The sequence below is a fragment of the Syngnathus typhle genome, linkage group LG8 (genome assembly GCF_033458585.1).
Source record: "Syngnathus typhle isolate RoL2023-S1 ecotype Sweden linkage group LG8, RoL_Styp_1.0, whole genome shotgun sequence".
Lineage (NCBI taxonomy): Eukaryota > Metazoa > Chordata > Actinopteri > Syngnathiformes > Syngnathidae > Syngnathus > Syngnathus typhle.
The window spans coordinates 5,072,051-5,093,532 of NC_083745.1; the positions used below are offsets into that span (position 1 = coordinate 5,072,051).

The window sequence follows — 21,482 nt, forward strand, 5'->3', positions numbered from 1 at the left end:
CATACTATTCAGATTTGGTTTCAATGTGTCTTTATTTCAAGTGACTAAATAGTTTTTATTTCTAATGAAAACAATTCCCAGCTTTTACTAAACATCACTTGTGTTTTTTTTCCACGGAAGCAAGTTGTCATTACATTCGATATCTTATGCGACAAATAGAAACGCACTTTCCAATCGTGCAGTTTGAGCTCAAACATCTGCTTCCTGCTACTTGAAGAAAATGGCTAAATCCTCAGCGGACAATTTAAAATCAAGGGGCACCGCTCTCTGCCATTGCTGCTATTTATTCACCAAAGACTTTTCATAACATCCGACCCTTAGTTATGTACGGTATTGAAGCTGCATAGAGTTTTGCAATTATTCTTTATTTTGTCAATTGTTTTGTTCATCCAAACAGCTCTAAACACCACCCCCAGAAAAATAAAAATAAACCATCAAGTATGTCTACTATTACACATGATAAAACAAATGGCAGATCATTTCAAGCCAAATGAAAGGGTGCCTGGTTAAACTTTACTTTTGTTCACCAAAGATCACCAAAAGGGCAAAAGTAGCCATATTTACAAATCCTTCCACTAACATGCAATAACCCAAAATGAAATTAGGCAATCACATTTTAAAGGAAGGACACGAGATCTATTTGTCTTTACAAAGGTGGGTGATTAGAAAATGCTCTATAGTCAGGGATTGGTCTGCGAGGAAGAATGAAAAAGAAAAAAGACTTTATATTCCTCTAGGAAACCAGCCCAGAATCAGCATAAAGATGATCTGTCAACAAGATGATGAATTCTTTTCATGAATTTAACACTTCAATTCAATGTTGAGCCTATCAAAGTCGAGACAGGTTCACTAACATAAAATATGTCAAAAGCTTACTAAGAACATGCTGTTGATCTCTCTGAAGCAGAAAAAAAACTTGCTTATAAAAGTAAACAGATAAATTTGCTGTCATTATTTTTAAAGCCACAGCACTTTAAAAGAAATTATTGTGCGCCGCAAACTATTTCAGGAGTTCTATTTACAAAGCACTTCTCATTCCCATCAAAAAAATGCAGTGACTGTTGGGTGTTAGCTGAACACCGACAAACGCTGTAAGGTTGCCGTGGCGCGTTGCAATTCTTGCAATGCTGGTTAGAGGCGACACTCTGGCGTTGTACAAACTTAAATTAAGAACACCAACTCAGACTTGTGGCATTTTATTACCGACAGTATCAAATAATAGAAAATGCGCCAAGCACAGGGGGCGCATAAATATTCTAACAAGGACTACAAGTAACCAATTGAAAATATTTGATGGTTTTTATATTTGTTTTTTGGGAAGTGTAAAGAACATGGTTGACGTATTGCTGTAATTTGAGGTTTCAAACAAAACTATATTTGAGTGACATTCTAGCAAAAGGCACAAATATAGTTTGGTACAGAGTGATGGTATTTTTATTTGTACGTGTATTTTATTTGTATTATTTTATTTTTATTCAAATTTGAAATTGGGGAGCGTTTCAGGGGAAAAACAACAGGCAGGTTCCCTACCTGTGTATGAGTTGAAATGGGCATTATCATTAAAAAAAAAAAAAAGTGTTACTTGAGGCAAATAGATGCGTTATGAGTACGGTTTCTCCTCAGTAAATTTGGACCAGCTCACTGTGTCTGATAACCAGTCATGTTGAAGTTGGTCATGTTAGACACGACTGAACTTGCGGAACCTGAAGCCTGAGCTGATTGAGAGCCGAATCCTCCGACCCAGCCGGGTGACTGGGACTGTCTGTGAAAACAATCAATGATAAGCGAAATTGCGGAGAAGCAATATTTTGAAAATTCGTTCCAATTGTGACGTGCCAGTCTAACTAAAGGTTGCGTGAGTTTGGTACATACTCTACACCAAAGCCTTGTTGGTTCCATGACTGGCCATACATGTTGTAGGAGGGAACTTGCCATCCATTAGACACATACTGTTGCCCATATTGCTGCTGCGGACTTCCATAGACCTGATTCCACTGCCCCCACTGGCCATATTCAACCTGCGACAAAAAATCAAATCACTCAATCAGGAGCAAACAAGAGACTTGACTCCAAATGATGTTCATTAAACCAATATCAGAAGATTTACTGTACCTGCTGCGAACCTTTAGTCATATCAGGAGATTCTTTGCCCCAGTAGCACTTCACGATGTGTCCTTCGATGCCCGTGCCGTTAACTGACACAATGGCATGGGCAGCACTGTCATGGGTGGAAAACCTGTCAAGGAGAAGAGCCCATCAAGCAATTTCACTCCACACGGAACTTGGTTGACATCTAGAGGCCAAATGGTGCAATTACCTGATGAAAGAATATCCTTTCTCTGGGAAGACTCTGATTTCCATGATCTGTCCAAATGATGAGAAGGTCTGCCGCATTAATGTATCTGATATCATTTGAGAGAAAAAGTACACTATTGTAAATTTCATCAAAACTGACAAGAAATCCACTAAACACTAAATAAGAACTTGCCTGATAATCCTGACTGGATACCTCCACAGTACACGGTACAGTTCTGTGGACTGGATTGGCTCATAACATCATCGAACCGCAATTGTTTTGAGCCATCTGAAACAAACAAACAAAAAAAAAATTGTGACACACAGGAAATAAAAAAACCTTCACACACAATTTCCTTTCCATCTAAACTTACTGTCCAGTGAATTTTTGGGAGCAGGTGGTTTTCGTGTTGCCCAGTTGGTCCTGATTTGGCGTCCTCCGAGCCACTGCCCTCCCATGTGAGCGATGGCGTTCTCTGCATCCTATAGAAACACAACTAGTTGAGACACAGAGTTCACCCAATCCATTGCTATATATTGATATATGGTATTCTACAAATTATTCTCTTCATGTTATTCTCAACAAAGTTATGCAAAGAAATTACTCAAGGTACAGTTTGAATGTGTGTGTAACTTATATGCACGTCTACATTTATTTTCTCCATAAAGTAGAGTAATAAACAGGAAAAGAAATAACCTTTGATCTGTGTTGCAGCACTGGAGCCTTACCAGTTTGTTGTAGAAGGACACAAATCCATACCCCTTTGATTTGCCTGTCGCCATGTCCTTCACAACACGAGCATCTCTGGAGCAAAATGTGGAAAAAAAAACGTCAGTGAATCTTCCAGTTAGACGGCATTACACTAAAAAAATAAAAAAATTAATAAAAAAGGAGCCACGCAAGACACACTGAATTGTGAATCCACTACACTGTCCTATATTACTGGTAGCTATTAGGACCCTGAACTGAGTGCTGACTCACTGACTCAAAAGCAGGAATTAAGTACACATGCAGTCTAGAGTTTACACAACTTAAGATGTATTAAAAATTAATTGCCACAATAGCACCACTTTTTCCACTACGTAGAATCTCGTAAAAAAATATGCTGTATGCTATCATGCATTCTTAAAAAAAATAAAAAAGTAGAAATACATAAAGAGGGGAAAAAAAGGAATAAAATGGCATACATGGCTAGATTTCTTTATATTCCTCGGTCAATTCTTTACCACCAATTGGAGAGTGGCATTTGGGGAGCTGCAAATTTTGAGAAATTGACAATTTTCAGAGACTTTGGAAGAAGACCTTAACACGACAAAACTTAATATACAATTGAAAATGAAACACTTCAAATAGAGATTGAGAGGAAGACATGTCATACTGAATGTGATCATCTATACTATATCACGTTATGACAGAGCATCTACAAATAAAGACAAGAGGAAAAATGGAATAAATAGAGAAAAAAAACTACATCTGAGTCTCCAGAGTGCACAGTTCCTTGCTGTTAGCCTTCAAGCTCCTGTCCAATCCTATGAGCATTTCTGTAAAATAACCAAAATGCTATTACTTGACTGAGACCCACATCTAAAGGCTGTTCACGTTCATATACAAGGCTTACATTGCGCTGACACTTACCATCGACTAAATATGCAAAGAAGAGCAACACTAGCTGACATAATGCAGAGAAGACTTCATTAAGTGATGGGTCATCAACAACTCCAAACCGGGCTGATAACAATTATTTGGAGTTTACAAGGATTGGTTAGAGGTTCAGATGCTAGCTCAAGTTATGTTGGCAGATATACAGCTTTGTTGACACGCACTATATATATATTTTTTTATCATGATAACCAGCACTGTTGAAACAGAGCGAGATGTGATTTAAGTGCAACTAGATTTGACAAAAAAAAGTCAGTTACTTTTAGAAATTATAAACACTATTCATAATCATTAAAGTTCACAATCATTAACGCCAATGCTGTCTAAAAATAACATCTTAAGTAATTTTAATATTCTTGGTCTATATGTGCAGTATAGAAGAAGATTGCTTGAAATACACTTACTGATGTCATATGAGGCCCTGGAAAATAGGAGTAATCTGAATAAACTCATTTGAGGTTATTTCCTAAACGATAAATGCCACATTTGTGGGAAAGCTCTTAAAGATGAGAATCTACACTTCAATCACATCTGGAAAAAAAATCTGTTTCCCATGAAGGCAAAAAAACAAAGTCTGGCGCTGCTCAAACTGTAATTCAGAATTCAAAATTAATTTACAGTGACTAGACAACATTTGAATAAACAGTATGCATTTGTTATCCATCCAAGTGATCTTTTCAAAAACACTTTACAGAATTGACCACGGTACAATGTATATACAAATGTTTTTGTTTTGTTGTCATTCTTTTATGGCTTGAAAACACCTATCAATGTCTGTCTTCTGTCTTCTTAATGAAATGTTATGTAACATTTTGAGTACAGTACTGTATATATAAATATTATATCTGAAGCCATACAGGGTTTGTGGTGACCAAACACAATTCTTACGGGAAAGCATTATTGTTAAAGCTGTGACAATGCGGAAAAAAAAATAAACAGATTAGTATTAAAAAAAAAAAAAAAACTTACGAGATTTTCCCAAAAGGTGCAAACGCAGCCCTCACATCTTCAGTGGTGATCTCAGGGCTTAGATCCCCCACAAACACGTGGAAATGATCTATGACACCGCAAAAACAATGAGGAAAAATATCTAACCGTTTCAGTTTCAGTAAATAATTGCTTAAAATACTTACTGGATGTGTCTTTCTTTTGGCTACTGGGAGTGGTGGCCCAATTGACTTTGACTTCCTGAAAATAAAGGTTGTAAACGTTTCATTTTCTAACCGCCAGGCTGGCACTTTCTACATCAGACTAAATGTGTAACGCGAAATGTATCCCACCTTTCCAAGTATTTTTCTTCCATTCATAGCTGCTAGGGCTGCTGCAGCATCTCGGTGCTCAAAGAATTCCACAAAGCAATAGGGATCATTGGTTGTATGCTGCAAGATAAAGTGTCAGAGCAAGTAGTTAATTTAAACTTCAGTTACGTTGTATAACTTAAATGATGACCTAAAATTATACCCATATATTTTGGCATAAGGTTCAAATTAAATCACAGCCCAGCTCCGGATATGCCGGTAAATCTGCAATTTCCCTGAAAACGTTTGTAAAGCACTTATATTTACATGTATTTTTTTGTATTAAGATTCTATAATCATACATAGATGCAAAATAGGTTGACCACTTACCTCTGTGATCATTTTACAACTTTTACATGGCCCTATTTGTGTGAAAAGTTGTAAAACCAGAATTTCAGTCACATCTCTGGAGAGGTTTCCCACGTACCTGGAAGAAAATAAGTTATTTTACACGACTCAAACAAGTCATACGTGTCATCAACAAAACAAGTATTGACAATATGATAAAGGTTTGTGTGCACAGGGTTCAACGTGCTTGTGTAACTCGTTTCATTCGCTTGACAGTAAAACAACTCGCCGGGCTAACGCTGCTAACGTGACATTTGCCATGACATTTGCAGTAGTTTGACGCTAATCGTTGTTCTGGAACATATTCTACAAGCTTTAAAATAATATTTCTTTTGCAAACACGGTTGTCCTCAGATACACTGTTGCCTGAAATACAAACCAACAGCTGATTTCGTGTTGGCAGCGCAAATTAAGTTAGCGGCTGCTTTTCGAAATTAGCACACCAAACGTTTCGTTTTGGTAAAACAATTGGAACTTACAGTGTTCTGGGGTAGCAATCGTCGTCCATTCTTGATGTCGACAGTCACCAAATGCAATTAAAAAAACAACGATTTCTTTGGTAAGCTTCTGATTTTCGGTTTCGCGGCACACTATGTCAACTTGCTAACTAGCCAGAAGCTAGCTAACCGGACACCAGGTTTACGTCATGCTATTCGCCACGGGTAACGAGAGCGCATGCGTATTCCGTGACGTCACGTATTCGCACAAGAAAAATGAACTTTTGGTAAACATAGATATCCAGATAGCGGATCGCAACCTTTTTTTATGTGCTTATTTATTATGAGTGAAGCCCCCTAATTTTCTGCTTACTTATCAGTGAGAAAACAACTTTTCAAGGGGGTTCCTATTCTATAAATCCAATTATAATTCGGTATGGTGAAAAAAGGGAATGAGAACAACACAAATGGGGCAATGGGTAGATCAAATTATGAAATGATGAAACGTGTTTACTGCGCGTGTGTTTGTGAAGGGGGGTGCTGCGCGACATTGGTTAGCGAAGCCATGCCTCTGTATCCAGCGCTGTCCGCCCCCCAGCATTAACCCAGCTATTTCGAGAAACTTCCAGCCCACTCTCCCACGTCACTTGAAGGAATCTTTAAAGCGTCCGTCGCCGATATTAAATGTCTCAGTGCTGGGCAGCCAGAAGCATGAACGGCATGAAGACGCAGTCGCCAACAACGACGATGGCGAATAACGACAACGACCCCTTGCCCCTCGGTTGGGAAGTCAAAATTGACCCCCAGACCGGCTGGCCTTTCTTCGTGGATCACAACAGCCGCACCACAACCTGGAACGACCCCAGACACGACACGAATAAGGTAAGGGATGCGCGAGAAAGTTGCTGTATTGAGGAGCGTGCGTTATGACATCTTCATCATGTTACCAGCCGCTCCGACCCGTTAACTGATCCGAGTTGCGCAGCTCACGAATGGTGCTGACCGTAGGCCATGTTTGCCCCCTTAACTCCCCCACGCATTCCCCTCACGAGCCTTTTCGAACGGATCACCAACCCTGTTTTGTCCCCGCGTGCTGATCTAACGACATAATTACTCGGTGACTCATCCTGCAGTATATGTCGAGACCACCTTTGACTTCTAATATCAGTTCCTGTATGGCGACAAACACCGCGACGTCCTCATATTAAACTTTTCCCTTACAAGGCATTGCCGCAGGACCACTGTGGCCAGGGGTGCAGTCTATATGTTGGTATTACTGCGTATTTATAGGATGCATGGAGAAATAGTGAGATTTTGATGGATTGACGAGGGCCAGGAAAAAAATCGGCTCGCATGCTGCCACTTGTTAATCTTCAGTGAGACGTCGCTGTCGAAAGCAGAAGCTGCTGGAAAGACGACAGCTGTCAGTGGATAAAATGGGTGCAATGCTCTTGCCTGTGTGCAGCGTCCCTTACTCAAATGGCAGAGGGTGAAGGGTCAGTCCCAGAAATTTCCCAACTTTTCTTTTAGATGGAAAACAGATGGAAAAGGTGCCTAACCATCTTAATGGCAGTGGAATGTAAACACAGAATTGGTTTTGAGGTATTTGAGATTGGTTGTCAGTGGTTACGCAGGCAGAAAGCAACAAACTATGAATAAACCTGTTGCTTGTATTCCACTCTGGCTGTCACTGGCAGTTGCTTGAAGCACTTGAGTTATGCTGTCAACAATACAAAATAGAATTTAATTGCAAATCCGCATGAACAGTAGCTGTTCCTTTGTGCGATTATGTTCTGTTTGCATATGAATGTGTTTGGGGGTGGTCCATGTTTTATTGTCGTTATAGGAAAAATTAATAAGGTCCGAATACCGCCTCAGATGTGACATAGGAAAAAAAATAGCTTATCACAATAGACCATAATTATTTAGAACTCAACAAAATATTTATTGACCTAATTAAGGTTCTTGTACATGAGTTTGTCTGATTTACTATTGCATACTTTCATGTGTACATCAGGTTAAGGAAGTGTCTCCAAATGGACCCAGCACACCACCAGAACCAAGCCCTCAGGAGACGCAGAAGACCTTTGTAAAAGAGATGAAGCACCCCATCCTTCGCCCTGGTTATGTCCCAATCCCAGTCTTCCATGAAGGTGCTGATCTCAAACAGCAACAGCACCCGTGCTATTCGTACATCCACCCAATCACCGCGCAGAATATCAGGACAGAGGGGCGGATACCTTCGCCGACACCGGGGTTTCATTGTAGGCCTAGATCGCCTCTCCATGGACCCGCTGACAGCTGCTCTACGGGGCGTGGAAAATCCAGCTCTCCTGTATCGCAAACAGCGGAGGTTAGTCAATAACAAAGATCCATTCTAATTAAGTAGTTGGACTTTGCAATGAAAATAAATGACTTTTTCTATTGTATTCAAGGTTTATTCTGTCCCGCATAACCAAGTCCCACGGCCCAGCAGCACTGGTCTCCAAGCAGGTTACATCCCCATACCAGTAATCCATGAAGGTGGAGGAGGCCAAACACAAGCACAGCCTCAGTTAAATCAACGCATCCCCTATGCAGAGCATCAGCAACCCTTCCACCACCGCCTTCAGCAAGACGAATGGCCCGCCTATTCTGCAGCAATGCAGCCACCTCGAGAAAGGGCCTCTCCCGTATTGTATCCCCAGCAACGAGACATCGCTGCTATTCACCTACCACATCATATCAGAAGTCAGTCACCTGTTGTAACACAGGTTCTGGGTGAAAGACCGCAGGTAATTATTTTTGGACTCGCACATAGACTTGTAGTTGATGTAGGTCCAGATATTAATAATATGTAAACTTCTGATTGTCCACAGCATGTCATCATGAGAGAGCCACCTCAGAGAGTGGAGCAGGAACAAGTGAGCCCGCCGCAAAAAACAGAAAATATCCAGGTTACACAGCCTTTACGCACAGATGGCGATGGCCAAAAGGCTCCTTTTCAACAGCCTCAGCAACATCAACACTTCCAACAACCTCCACCTCAGCAACATCAACACTTCCAACAACCTCCACCTCAACAACCACAGCAGTCGGCACAGGCATCGCCTCGGCCATCGCCTCGGCCATCGCCTCGGCCATCGCCTCGGCCATCGCCTCAAGCATCACCGCAGACCGAGCAATTACCCCAACACTTCCCTCAGCCCCATCAAGAAGAGCCAAACACCGCCGACGTCATTTTCCAAACGCCGTCGGAACCAGAAGCGCATGACGCGGCGGCGGCCGTTGCCACAGAAGTCCCACCTGTAAAAGTAGAGGCCGAACAACCGCCCCAGTGTCCCGTCCACCCAGGTTTGGCCAAAGTACAGAAGATAGTTGAGCGGGTTGCTAAACTAGAAGAGGAGGTGAAAAGCTTTGAAGGAAAAAAGAATGATAAGAAATACTTGTTATTGGAGGAACTGCTGACCAAAGAGCTCTTAGCGTTAGACTCCGTCGATCCAGAAGGTCGCGTGGACGTACGGCAGGCGAGAAGGGATGGAGTCCGTCGCGTGCAGACCATACTGGAGGCACTGGAGCAACTGGAGGAGGCGCCCACGAGGCCTGCCTTGGCGGCGGGAGACAGCCCGGCACCCAAAGGAGAGCCCAGCATGATCACCAAGGAGAATGTTGAGATGGCAAAGGAGATATCCTAACAAGAATTGTTTGTTTGCTCGTCAACAAAATCACACTCTGCTCAGTATTTGTGAAAGTTGCATGCGTTCATTAACAGTGGTGGTATTTCTTGCCATTCACCACGTAATCGACGGGAGCTCTGTGCTGTCATGTTTTTGGAGATGACATCGTTGCCTTCAGTATTGTGCCAGTGTTTTCATAATAAGACACCAGTCAAGAGCGAGGTGTTGACAAAGTCAAATTTGATGAAGAGGCCTTTATCGTACAATAAGAGAACAAAAGTATTTTCTTAATGAATGTTATGTCTGTATTCAATATCGTATGAAGCTTTTCTCAATCCAGTCGGCACATTTGTTTGTAAACAGTGCATGAAGAGTGCAAACATTTGGGGCTTTGGAGCTAAACTCGCTGCAAAATGTTGTCAACACAAAAGCATTTCCCCTTTATTACAATGCTGGAGTTGTTTTGTGGCATAAAAAAACAATGAGTTTGTCATTTACGATGCTGCTTTTTGGTACCTGAGTTATTTTTGTCATCTTTGCACTTCATTGTGGAACTGTATCACACTGAAATGATCAGCCTCAATTTTGAAATATTTGTTTCACCAATTTTGATGTGTTTTGAGTGTTTGTATAGACATTGGTTAATGTGTCATTTCAATGCAATCAAGTATTTATATTTCACTATATAATATTTTATTATGTTTATGAATGTGGACCTGTGACGTGAGGACAATCAGTACTTGGTGCTAATAAGGAATCAAGAGTTCTAGATTGTAAGAATGGTCTTTGAAAAAACAACAAAGTCACAATCTGTAATGTCACAGACGAAAAAAATGCCTTACAAGTGCAATACGACACCAAGCAATCACTTGAAAAGTGTCAAAATTTGCTTTATCGTTAGCCTCGCACAATTTGTGTAATGCCTTATCACTCTCACAAATTACGGATTGTGGCTTAGTATCACAGGTTGCAGAAAAATGCATTGATGAAAGCAAGTTATATTGGTATAGTTGAAATAAACCGTATTTGACAGTAATTCTGACTGATGATTTGATCCACCAAATTCAAGTCATTTAGTAGTTAAGTAAAAAAAAAAATACAGATTATGTACTAAAGTTAGACAACAAAAACAGTACTGCCCACAATGCCCATTTTAATTACTTGGCACAATGGGAAAAAATGCACACACTTATAATAAATATGGTACAACAACAACATGTCTTGATGATCGATTAGCTATCGATTAATCAATCAGAATTGTTATTATATATCAGGTCTCTTTTTATTAGTCCACTCCTTATAATCTTGCCAGGTTTGATGCATTTCAAGTCTTCTAATTATAAAAATAACAATAGTGTGTGTCATTGCCCAACTGCTTTCTGTATTTCCCCAAAGACGCATCTGAGTCATAGTTGAGAAAGTGTGGGTGAGTGGGAACACGAAAACCTCAACTACTACAATCACGTTACAAAAATATAATAACACAATAACAACACATTTCCAGTAGGAACTTTCCACTCCCATTAAAACCAAGTGAGTCTTGACTGGCACGCTACCTGTTTTCCAGTGGTGACGACAGGTCACGTGTCATTGTTTAGAGCAGGAAACCTGGATGGGGGCATTTCACTGAGATAAATCCCGTTGTATTTATGATTTGCTTTTGTGCCCAGCTTAACAATGGGGAGGAATGTGTATCCAGTGGTGAGGGAGAGCAATCGCTAATATGGCCACAAGTGGAGTAAACCTGGACAACCATCCAGCTGCTGCTAGCTTGTAGCTGTAGCTCACCAGTCAGCCGGAGGGGAACGAGGAGCTAACCCGAGTTAGCAAATTCGCTGTCTGGCTAACCGCTGTCATTCTCACGACTTGACTCTTAACCTCCTCAAAGCGCTTGCTTTCGTTAGTGACTTATTTTGTTGAACATATACGGACAATATGGAGCTATTCCAAGCCAAAGACGATTACATTCTTCAGAACGAGGACCGCGCTCTTTGGTATAGCCGAAAGGATGGTACCGTGACACTCAAACCTGGTACGTATCATTCCAACAGATGATCTTTTCCCTGAAATAAACACATTTTCTTGACTAGTTGAAATCAAACTCCTAATCCATTTATGAATGCATATTTATATGTAAGATCATTTGTGATGATCGCCACGATCATGCTTACAATTTGTTAACTGAATAAAAATAGTAAACAAGGTTGTCATAGTGTTTTGTCCAATTTTACCGACAAGCCGGGGAATTTTAGTGACTTTTCATATTGCACTCACAGGCAAAAACCAGACATTCAAGTTCTTAATTACACAAATCTAATTAATAGCTGTAAGGAGATTCCAATCATACGTTGTTGGTTTTTTGACAGCTTCCTTGACTCAATTGTTTTTGGAAACCAGTTTGTTGTCTTTAAGGCTCCTTGTCTTGTCAACGTTTGAAGTGAAAGTAAAAGAAGTGATAAATTAATAGAGCATTTCTTTACTGCTAAGGATGCTGATACCTTGAAGTCCTGTAGTCATCCTAAACAGGTTTACAGTTGCCTCTTTCATTATTTAATTGGAACGAGGGTTTCCGCTCCTTTCTCAACTTCCACTGCACTCCTGTGCACACAGGGAAGTATTTTGTGGAGTTGGGTTTGAATGGTTATTTAAGATTTTGCTCCAATTAATTTGTGGAGTCTGAAGAATTAAGAAATATTAGTATTGCACAATTCTCATGTCAACATTCTGCTCCCTTTGCCACACCCTTCATATGTCTCCAATTTTCACCTCTATGATGATGAATGAATCACCAGCAATATGGTTTTCCTTTGACTCAGCCTTACCACTGCCCGGTCTTAAATGATGTCACTTCCACACACACACACACGGGTCTTATTTTTCTTTCAGCAACAGACCTACTGCTTGCTTGGAACCCAGTATGTTTGGGCTTGGTGGAAGGAATCATCGGAAAGATACAGCTTCACACAGGTAGAAAAAAAGATATTTTCACAGACATGGTAGTTAAGCAGGAGTTTATACAGTTTTATTCACTATTTATTTACCAGATGTCTGCTGTATTATAAATGATTAATCACTGTGTTGAGGCTTGTTCCTTCACACCTTTTCGAATGTGAGAAATTCCACATCCGTCATGCACTTCTCCTTCTTCTACTCCTCTTGCCAGATCTTCCTCTCGGCCTTGTATTAATCCGCCAGAAAGCGCTTGTTGGACATTTGCCAGGCAACCACAAAGTCTACAAGATCATCAAGATAGCCGTCATTCCTCTGTCTGATGAAGAGCCGCAGGAGCTGGAGCTGGAGGTGTGTTTGCATCCTATTCAGACAAAGCGTTTCACGCTTGACCTCTTTGAGTGTTGCCAAGAATACGATGACTGCGTCAGTGTATGATTCATAATCGGCCCGTCAGCTACTACAATATATTAGTGTAGCTTTGTTTCGTTGCGAGACCCACGTAAAGGTTAGCGAAAGTTGGCTATTGCTAAGATGTCAGTCTTTCAGGGGAGCTTCATGGATGGTGAGGCACAATATTTTCAAGTGAGTAATCCTGACAATGAAAGATTGCTCCCCGAGAGACTGTTATTAGACTCCACCCTGTTTTACATTGTGCGGCAGAATAATACGCACCCCTCCCTCTCTTCCCACCCTCGCCCATTTGTGCAAACAAATCCCGTTGCTCCATGTCGCCGCAAATAGCGGTAGTGTTTCCTCATTTTTGTCAAATTTACATCCATTATAATATCAGGTCTGTCTGGGTGACATTTTGTATACACTAAAATGACACGAGCTCCTCTTTTTCAGCTGTGCAAAAAGCATCATTTTGGAATTGACAAATCAGAGAAACTGGTTCAGTCTCCTGATGAGTCCAAGTTAATGAAAACCTTAAGCCAGATCAAATCCAATGTGGCTGTGCCCATTAAGAAAAAGGTAAGTCTCACTTCACACACCTTTGGTGTTTCGGATGTTTAGTCTACTCGTTTAACAATTTAACTTCCTACCTAACCTACCTGACCTGGCCCTACTTTCTTACCTACCTAACCCACACAACTTGCCCAATCCAGTATTCCCCTGCCTTCCAGGTAAAGGAAAACAAAGAGAAGGAACGTCTCGAGAGGCGGCTGCTCGATGAGCTCTACAAAATATTCATGGATTCTGACTCCTTCTACTACAGCCCAACCTATGACCTGACAAACACTGTGCAGCGTCAAGGAGAATTGGAAAAGTCCAATTTACCGCTTTGGAAGCAGGTCTGGAGGGAAACACAACTTGGACCATGGTCCTAACTTCTATCGGCTTGTGAAAGATTAAATTGAACGGATAAACGAAAGTGTTTATTTATTTTTGTGAAAGGTGGATGACCGTTTCTTCTGGAACAAACATATGATTCAAGATCTTGTAGACCTGCAGGTAATGCTTTTCCCCCTATTATTATTATTTTTCTCCTCTCGCATTAAAACTGGAATAAAATTCCAACATGAGCAAAGTTTAAGCACCGTGACATGATAATCATTAAGTAATAGAAATTATGCAAGGTACAGAGATTATCTCTTGCATGCAATATGTGGTGTAGGGTAAAATAGATTGTATTTGTGTCTTAAATAGATTACATGATACTGTTCCTTCAGTAGAGGCGGCTTTTCTCAGATTACCAGTTCATTTACTTTCCAACACTGTTAAACCAATTGGAATATTGCTTTGGTAAAAATAGGTGTCCTTCCTTCTGTGACATCAGAAGTGCCTCTCCCATGTGCTGTTACAGTGGAACACGCCTACTCTATTGTATCATTCCATTTCCTTAGTCTCCATGGGCAGCGATATCACCGGCCCACAAACACAGCAACAATCTTGTCGTATGCATTTTTCAATTTGGGAACAAAGAGCTTCGATGAATTGGTGAAGACAAAAATGATTTCATTGGCAAGTCCTAAATGACACAAAAAGAGTTTTCACTTTTCTTCTCAATGTTTTTTCTTTTGCTTCCACTGTGGTCATATTTGAGTCTTATATTTACTGGACAAGTACTGACCAAGATGTTACTCTAAACAGTAAATATTTCTTCTATCACAGACCCCTGAGGTGGACTTTTGGGTGATACCAATCATCCAGGGCTTTGTCCAAGTGGAGGAACTTGTGGTGAATTACAATGAAACGTCTGATGAGGAACGGAGCAGTCCTGAAACTCCACCGCAGGAGGTGACCTGCGTTGACGACATCCATCCCCGCTTCACCGTCGCCCTCATCTCCAGACGTAGCCGCCACCGAGCAGGTACACTACCAAGCTGTCGCGCTTATAAACCACAAGGTCTTCTTTCCAATATAATTGTTACAGAGTAGGTTTACATAATTTACAAAACCACTATTTACTTTTCACGTGAAAAAGTTGAATAGTCTCTCTGTCCATTCTCCTCGTCCAAAGGAATGCGGTACAAACGTCGAGGAGTCGATACAGATGGCCATGTGGCTAACTATGTGGAGACGGAGCAGCTGATCCACGTGCACAGCCACACTCTGTCCTTTGTGCAGACTCGTGGCTCCGTGCCTGTCTTCTGGAGCCAGGCAGGATACCGCTACAATCCCCGACCACGCTTGGAGAAAGGTCAGTGGGCGTAAATCATTTCTCAGCCATTATTGCATTTCTCGTATTTGTGGCTCATTTTAATCCGAACACATTGTTTGAACATTAGTTTGATAGTCTCTCAAGATATTTTCTGTTGAAATGTTAAAAATGTACATTTGTTTGTTTTCTGCCATTTCAGAAGAGAAGGAGACCATGCCGTACTTTGCTGCCCACTTCGACGAGCAACTTGAACTCTACAAGAAAGAAGTAGGTTTGCAGGTGTATGTGTTATTTTTAAAGGATTGTTGCCATTGCACCTCCCCCGAATCGCTTTTGGTGTGAATGTTCGCAGCGTCCTTCCTCGCTAAATCGTTTACACCCTGCCAAAGTGTATTTAGACACCTACCGTCTATTCGTGTATTGCAACACGAGCATTGGTTAGATTAGAGGTGAGCAATTAAATTTGCCATGGGGCCAAATGAGAATTGAAGAGTTGTCGAGGAACGCACCAACATGTTAAAGTTGTGTTCCATATGTTCCAAACTCCAAAATGCTAAATGCTCTTTGTACTTCATTTCAGGTCATCATTAACTTAGTTGACCAAAGTGGACGAGAGAAGTTGATTGGGGACGCGTATCTAAAGCAAGTGCTTCTTTACAACAACCCAAACCTCACCTATGTGTCATTTGACTTCCACGAGCACTGGTAAGACAATTACTTTGGCTGTGATGTGTTTACAATTTCATTTTCGGGTAACGCTGTGCATTTTCTTCCCTTTTCTCCGCCTCTCGTACTCTATCTTAGTCGAGGGATGAAATTTGAAAATGTGCAAATACTGACAGATGCCATCTGTGACATCATCACTGACATGAAATGGGCCTGGTAAGTGTGACTGGCTGTATTGCAAGGAGCTGAAAAGGACAGTGTGTTATTTTATGACATTCGAGAAAATCTAGAAAATGATGGTGTTATCAGATTTGTCAGCTAATGCACCCTGTTTACATTTGGATGTCTCTGCTAGGGTGGACCAAGCTGGCGTCATCTGCAAGCAAGAGGGAATCTTTCGAGTCAATTGCATGGATTGTCTGGACAGGACCAACGTAGTCCAGGCTGCTATTGCTCGGGTGGTTATGGAACAGCAGGTAAAATAATTACAAAGATTTATTTCGCCAGCATTCAACCCCTTGGGTTTCTCCGGGGAATCGAGCAAACAGCATTCTCCAATTTCTAATGTAACTTCTCTCAGCTGAAGAAATTGGGTGTGATGCCTCCGGAGCAGCCGCTACCTCTCCAATGTTATCGGATCTATCAGATCATGTGGGCCAACAATGGCGACACCATCAGCAGACAGTATGCTGGAACAGCAGCACTTAAGGTATGAGTTCTCTTACACACACATCCCGTGTGGGATCCAGTAATGGGATGCGTCTGTATTTACAAAATGGTTTCCAATAGTGAGGACACTGTTTTGTTTGTAGGGAGATTTTACAAGGACGGGGGAGCGAAAACTGGCTGGTGTGATGAAGGATGGCGTGAACTCAGCCAACCGTTACTACCTGAACCGATTCAGAGATGCTTACAGACAAGCAGTAATCGGTAGGAAAGCTTTGCCGAGAGTGTGCCCGCCCGCACGTCAAAACAACTCTTCTCACCGTTTCCTTTGCAGATCTCATGATGGGTCATCCAGTGACTGAAGACCTCTATTCGATTTTCAGTAAGGAGAAGGAGCATGAAGAAAAAGAGCAGGAAAGCCAAAGAGGAGCCCAGGAGCAAGTCAGCCTGTTGTTGCAGACATACATGCAGCTTCTCTTGCACGATGATGAGAGGTTTCACGGTGGTTGGGCTCTCATTAACTGTGACATGAGGTTCGCCGTTATTTTATGGGTCGTTTAAAGTACAAAGCAACCATTATCACATTTACTGTGCGAGAAATCTCTTACGTGTTTTGAGCTCAAAGTACATATGGCTTCTTCTTCTTTTCAGTCTTATCGACGCCACTAATAAAGACGTGGGCGTTCTTCTGCTTCTGTCCGACAAAGCCTACTACATTGCTTAGTAAGTCTAAAACAAAATATTCCAACCTATTCAATGGGATCTCATCCTCTGGTTGCGTTCATCCCTAGCTACGACGAAGAAGCGGATAAAGTCAACCAGTACCAGCGCCTCCATTTAGAGGGTTTGGAAAAGATCGAAATTGGTAAGTGTTCAATTTGATCAAAGCAGAAGTGACTGGGCTGAGTCAGCCAGCACTTCCGAAAAGTGTGTGTTTAGCAGTTTCTCTCGGTGCCCTTATACTAATATTGGAGAGGAATATGATTCATTCAAGGAAATGAAAACTAACACCCCACAAAAAAAACAAAAAAACAATGCAAGTGAAGTTGTAAGTGTGAATATTCTTTTGCAGGTCCCGAACCGACACTGTTTGGCAAACCAAAGTTCTGCTGTATGCGCCTGCATTACAAAAATGAAGTGTCAAGTGGATACTTTCACACACTGCGAGCAGCCACCCGAAATCCTGAAGATGACGGAAAAGGTTGCATATGTACCTTTGCATCACTAGACATTGAATATTTTTAGAATCAATTCTATCGATTAATCAGATTAAATGTTCTTTTGTATTACAAAAGCATTTTTTTCCATTGTTGATTTAATTCTTAAATAATATACTCTGCTGCTTTACCCTACACTGTAATTTCTCCTGTGGGGATGATTAAAGGATTGTCTTTTCTTGTTTCAGATACACTACAGTGCATCGCTGAGATGCTTCGCATTACAAAACAGGCCAGGGGGTTGGAACTACTGGTGGTTGAAAAGAAGTTGGAGAGGTCATTTGGACATCCATCACTATATTCATAATACTGCCTAAACACAATGTCAGTCCTGACGTTAATGTTTTTGTTCTTTTCTTCAGGCGTCAGAGCAGACCTCATGAAGATATCATGGGGATCCAGAACAAAATTGGTGAGCAGGCGCAGGGCAGCTCTGGGCTGGCTCAAGGCAAAAGTTTCCTCCTCAATAAGTTCTCCTCTTTGAATCAGAAAGTAAAACAGACCAAAACGAACGTGAACATCAGCACCTTCAAGCCTCTCGGCAAGCTGGGAAATTTCTCTAAGCCTGACGTGAAGGTCAATTTCCTGAAGCCAACTATGCATGTTAACCTGTGGAAGTCAGACAGCAGCTTGGACACATCTGATGGAAATACCGTCGCAGGAACCTCCAAAGATACCAACGACGTCAATTTTGATCTCTCGGATGATTCCGACTCTTATAATTCGGACACTGACCAACCGCGCTCCAGCTCCTTTGAGAATGTGGACTATGTGCTGCCCAGCTGTGGCATCGTAGCATCTAACCCGAGACTGGGCAGTCGCTCCCAGTCCGTAAGTAGCGCCGAGCTAAATATTCCCTCAATTATCCACGTCAGTGGCTGCGAAGGCCAACAGGAGAGCTCTTCTCAGGTCAGCGAAGACAAGTCCCCGGCCTCAGTGGCTGAAGAAGCCATTCTGATTGACTTCGACACTCCCTTTGATGCCTACTGCCACCAGTTTGTCCAGGACGCGCAGACCAAACCCGTCGAGGTCTTCGGAGAACGGCCGCCCAAGCCCATCGTGCCCGTGCAGAATAAAAGCCCAGCGGACCCCAAGCAGCCAAGCACAACGGCACAGCTGGAGGAGGAGGAGTCAAACCTCCCCAGGCCATCCCAGCTTGACGTCCAGACCACTACCTCCTCTTCGAACCTTCTCAACATTCAAAAGCCTAGCTCTGCCGTGTCAGGTGGCTCTCAGAGGAGTCTGGGCTCACAGCTGGAGAGCAGCCTTGGCCCTTCGCCCGCTGACAGCAACGGCAGCCGGGTCGTGTCCCCCTTTGCCAAGATCAAGAGCTCCATGGTCCAGGTGGCCAGTCTCACCCAAGCGGGGCTCACTCAGGGCATCAATTTTGCCGTGGCCAAGGTGCAAAAAAGCCCAGAGCCCGAGACGGTCAACGAGGCCCAAGAGAGTGAGTTGAAGGCAATGTTTACGCAGTGCCAGACCAGGATCATTCAGATCTAGTGCTTTGCTCAGAGAAGCAGTTTTGGAGGACGTCATATAACAACCTGTTGTTAGCGTAGCGGTAGCAATGACTTGTTCCTAGCCTCACTCCTTGGCCAACACATGTGCCGTCACTTATATGCCCTTTAGTTTAAGTAGCCAGTGTTGTACAGAATTGAGAACGATAGGCAGTACTAACATGGCAGTGAATGTTTACATGCACACAAGAACATGCAATTTTTTTAAAAGGAACATTTTGCACCTTACGATATCATCCAAATTCAGGCGTTTGTCAATTTTATCAGTTGTCACTCGCCATCCTATTTTCTTATCTCGATTTCTCAAGCCACCCCTGACAAAATGTGCAATTTAATACTGTATATACATAAAATAAATCCGTTTTTCAAAAGGTTTACCACTTCTACATCGGAGGCACGTTTCTATAAAAGGCTGCATTTGTGCATCAGAAAGCTAAAGCATTTTCAAACTAAACCTTCCACTTTGCCTCAGTGGAAGAATTGAACACATATATTCCGGAAAACAAAGCTACAGCAAACCATAAGTCCTTTTTACGGAGCTTGAATGGTGTGCAGTTTTTTGTGCATGTAAACATAACACTGTTCTCAGGTGATTTTAGTGCCCACAATGCTTGCATGACAAGTTGGTGCTAATGGCTGACTTTGACAGAGCAGATCATTATTAGCTGCATGATAATAGACCAACTCTGGATTAATAATGTACGACACAGTATGTGCAGGTCACCTATTGGTATTTGTGATTGATGATAATCTTTCCTAAGAGCTGTCCTTAATGTCTGACCAACTAACTTGTGCGGATCCAACATGATGTTCTGGTGTAAACTATTAGAAACTAACAAGACAACACCTATGTAATATCAATATTGTCAAGTGTTGCTATTATGTAGTTCAAACTTTGATGACACAACACCTTAGTAAGAGTTTGATGATTGTGTGTTCGGAGTATCTGCTCCGTTCCCTGTTTAACACCTTCCCTTAGGATTTTTTTGTTTTGTTTTTTATGGATGCTAGGGTGGCAGCTAAATGGAGATAAGAGCATATATCGGAATCAAATATATCAATATATATTTTGAAAAGTTCTATCAAAAGGAAGAAGGGTGTCTCCATATAACCGGTCTTTAAAGGGTCGGACTAATTCACTGTAATTTAAATTCACATTGTAGATTGTTGTTGTATAGACAGCCGAGTAGCACATTCTAAGTATATATGCAAATGCACCAATTCAATTATAAAGAAACTCCTGAAACTGAAAGCTTACTTGCCTTAACGGGGAATTAAAGTGGGACTCTGTGTGTATATCAGGTATTTGTCTTAAAATCTACGTTTTCAATCCTTTTTTTTTCTTCCCCACGTTATATTTGTGTACTGTACTGTATAGAAAATGTTCAGGGTAACTCGTCTTGGGATATTTTATCAGCACCCCTATTTTATGATCAGAGGTTTTGCATCATTGTTTTCTGAAAATATTAAATTGAAGACTCTGCCATGCGTAATCTAGGGAGTTAAATAAAGATTTGGGGTCACTTTATCAAACCGATTGTAGTCTGGTCTGTGTTGAGATGGAATATCCCAAGATAATTGGTCACACTTTTCATATTTATCGTCATTAAATTTGCAAGTTTCAATTGTTTACCTTGTGGTTGCTGTATTATTATTTTGGAGAGTGGAGCTGCCAAAAGCTTTAAGGTATTGCTGGAACGTAGTTTTAATGCAGAAGTTGTATTTAAATAATGCATTAGGATTACAACACTGGAGTAAAAGGAATCCTCAACATTCCTAAGAGACACCACAATTATGTTTTTTTTTGTAATGCAATAGTTTGCATTATTGCAATCTGTTCAGGGTGATACTGTTTTCATTTATTTTTGACAGAATTTATTTTTTATTTTTCTTTCTGTTGTGCTTGTCCTGCCCTCCTGCAACACGACAGGTTCTTAAAGCATTTCTTCGGCACTGTAGCCATGTCATCTGCTTGTGGGTCACCCCTTTTTCTTAATCAACCCTCTTCCAGTGTTGACATTGTATTATATATATTAAAGTCTCCTATTTATTCTCATCCTCTTTGGGTGTTACTTGATGGAAAAGTGCATTGTCTACTTTTTGTCCAATATTCCACTGGAATAAAAAGTATGAGTGAATGAATGTGTAGCATGATGTTTGTTATGTAC

At 41.4% G+C, this 21,482-nt stretch overlaps 3 protein-coding genes across 6 annotated transcripts; 2 read left to right on the forward strand and 1 right to left on the reverse strand.

Moving 5' to 3' along the window:
• Positions 1-13: 13 nt before the first annotated feature.
• Positions 14-6,268, reverse strand: tial1 (TIA1 cytotoxic granule-associated RNA binding protein-like 1). 3 transcript variants are annotated; one of them, XM_061284422.1, is made up of 12 exons: positions 6,081-6,268; positions 5,584-5,680; positions 5,236-5,334; positions 5,089-5,143; positions 4,925-5,012; positions 3,025-3,100; positions 2,670-2,778; positions 2,489-2,584; positions 2,318-2,402; positions 2,113-2,236; positions 1,873-2,018; positions 14-1,762 (listed from the first exon to the last, which is right to left on the reverse strand). In XM_061284422.1, exons 1-12 carry the CDS (start codon positions 6,107-6,109, stop codon positions 1,639-1,641), a joined length of 1,128 nt encoding a protein of 375 aa, XP_061140406.1. In that variant the 5' UTR covers positions 6,110-6,268; the 3' UTR covers positions 14-1,638. The 3 variants fall into 3 exon arrangements, with proteins under 3 accessions (XP_061140406.1, XP_061140407.1, XP_061140408.1); XM_061284423.1 differs by lacking the exons at positions 5,236-5,334; positions 5,584-5,680; positions 6,081-6,268 and adding an exon at positions 3,768-3,837 and having other exon boundaries at positions 5,089-5,142; XM_061284424.1 differs by lacking the exons at positions 4,925-5,012; positions 5,089-5,143; positions 5,236-5,334; positions 5,584-5,680; positions 6,081-6,268 and adding exons at positions 3,484-3,550; positions 3,768-3,828.
• Positions 6,269-6,575: 307 nt separating this feature from the next.
• Positions 6,576-10,730, forward strand: bag3 (BCL2 associated athanogene 3). The gene is made up of 4 exons (XM_061284420.1): positions 6,576-6,920; positions 8,056-8,391; positions 8,474-8,812; positions 8,897-10,730. Exons 1-4 carry the CDS (start codon positions 6,723-6,725, stop codon positions 9,710-9,712), a joined length of 1,689 nt encoding a protein of 562 aa, XP_061140404.1. The 5' UTR covers positions 6,576-6,722; the 3' UTR covers positions 9,713-10,730.
• Positions 10,731-11,206: 476 nt separating this feature from the next.
• On the forward strand, positions 11,207-21,452 carry inpp5f (inositol polyphosphate-5-phosphatase F). Of its 2 annotated transcripts, XM_061284400.1 has the most exons (20): positions 11,207-11,726; positions 12,581-12,661; positions 12,858-12,994; positions 13,493-13,618; positions 13,771-13,938; positions 14,042-14,098; positions 14,759-14,957; positions 15,108-15,287; positions 15,448-15,515; positions 15,829-15,953; positions 16,053-16,130; positions 16,270-16,390; positions 16,495-16,623; positions 16,727-16,844; positions 16,915-17,113; positions 17,232-17,303; positions 17,372-17,445; positions 17,653-17,781; positions 17,986-18,073; positions 18,160-21,452. In XM_061284400.1, the coding sequence occupies exons 1-20, from the start codon at positions 11,630-11,632 to the stop codon at positions 19,295-19,297; spliced, it is 3,384 nt and encodes a 1,127-aa protein (XP_061140384.1). In that variant the 5' UTR covers positions 11,207-11,629; the 3' UTR covers positions 19,298-21,452. The 2 variants fall into 2 exon arrangements, with proteins under 2 accessions (XP_061140384.1, XP_061140385.1); XM_061284401.1 differs by lacking the exons at positions 11,207-11,726; positions 12,581-12,661; positions 12,858-12,994; ... (1 more) ...; positions 13,771-13,938; positions 14,042-14,098 and adding an exon at positions 14,460-14,608.
• The last annotated feature ends 30 nt before the right edge of the window (positions 21,453-21,482 follow it).

What these genes read in the sequence shown, in the direction of transcription:
- tial1 (XM_061284422.1), bottom strand. Translation starts at nt 6,109, where the DNA reads ATGGACGACGATTGCTACCCCAGAACACT. An exon ending in GAAGAAAAATACTTGGAAAG is followed by an intron (nt 5,144 to 5,235) that starts GTGGGATACATT and finishes CTTTATTTTCAG; the next exon opens with GAAGTCAAAGTCAATTGGGC. An exon ending in TGACTAAAGGTTCGCAGCAG is followed by an intron (nt 2,019 to 2,112) that starts GTACAGTAAATC and finishes TTTTTGTCGCAG; the next exon opens with GTTGAATATGGCCAGTGGGG.
- bag3 (XM_061284420.1), top strand. Translation starts at nt 6,723, where the DNA reads ATGTCTCAGTGCTGGGCAGCCAGAAGCATGAACGGCATGAAGACGCAG. An exon ending in CCAGACACGACACGAATAAG is followed by an intron (nt 6,921 to 8,055) that starts GTAAGGGATGCG and finishes TGTGTACATCAG; the next exon opens with GTTAAGGAAGTGTCTCCAAA. An exon ending in CTGTATCGCAAACAGCGGAG is followed by an intron (nt 8,392 to 8,473) that starts GTTAGTCAATAA and finishes ATTGTATTCAAG; the next exon opens with GTTTATTCTGTCCCGCATAA.
- inpp5f (XM_061284400.1), top strand. Translation starts at nt 11,630, where the DNA reads ATGGAGCTATTCCAAGCCAAAGACGATTACATTCTTCAGAACGAGGAC. An exon ending in ATTTACCGCTTTGGAAGCAG is followed by an intron (nt 13,939 to 14,041) that starts GTCTGGAGGGAA and finishes TTTTTGTGAAAG; the next exon opens with GTGGATGACCGTTTCTTCTG. An exon ending in ACTGACATGAAATGGGCCTG is followed by an intron (nt 16,131 to 16,269) that starts GTAAGTGTGACT and finishes TGTCTCTGCTAG; the next exon opens with GGTGGACCAAGCTGGCGTCA.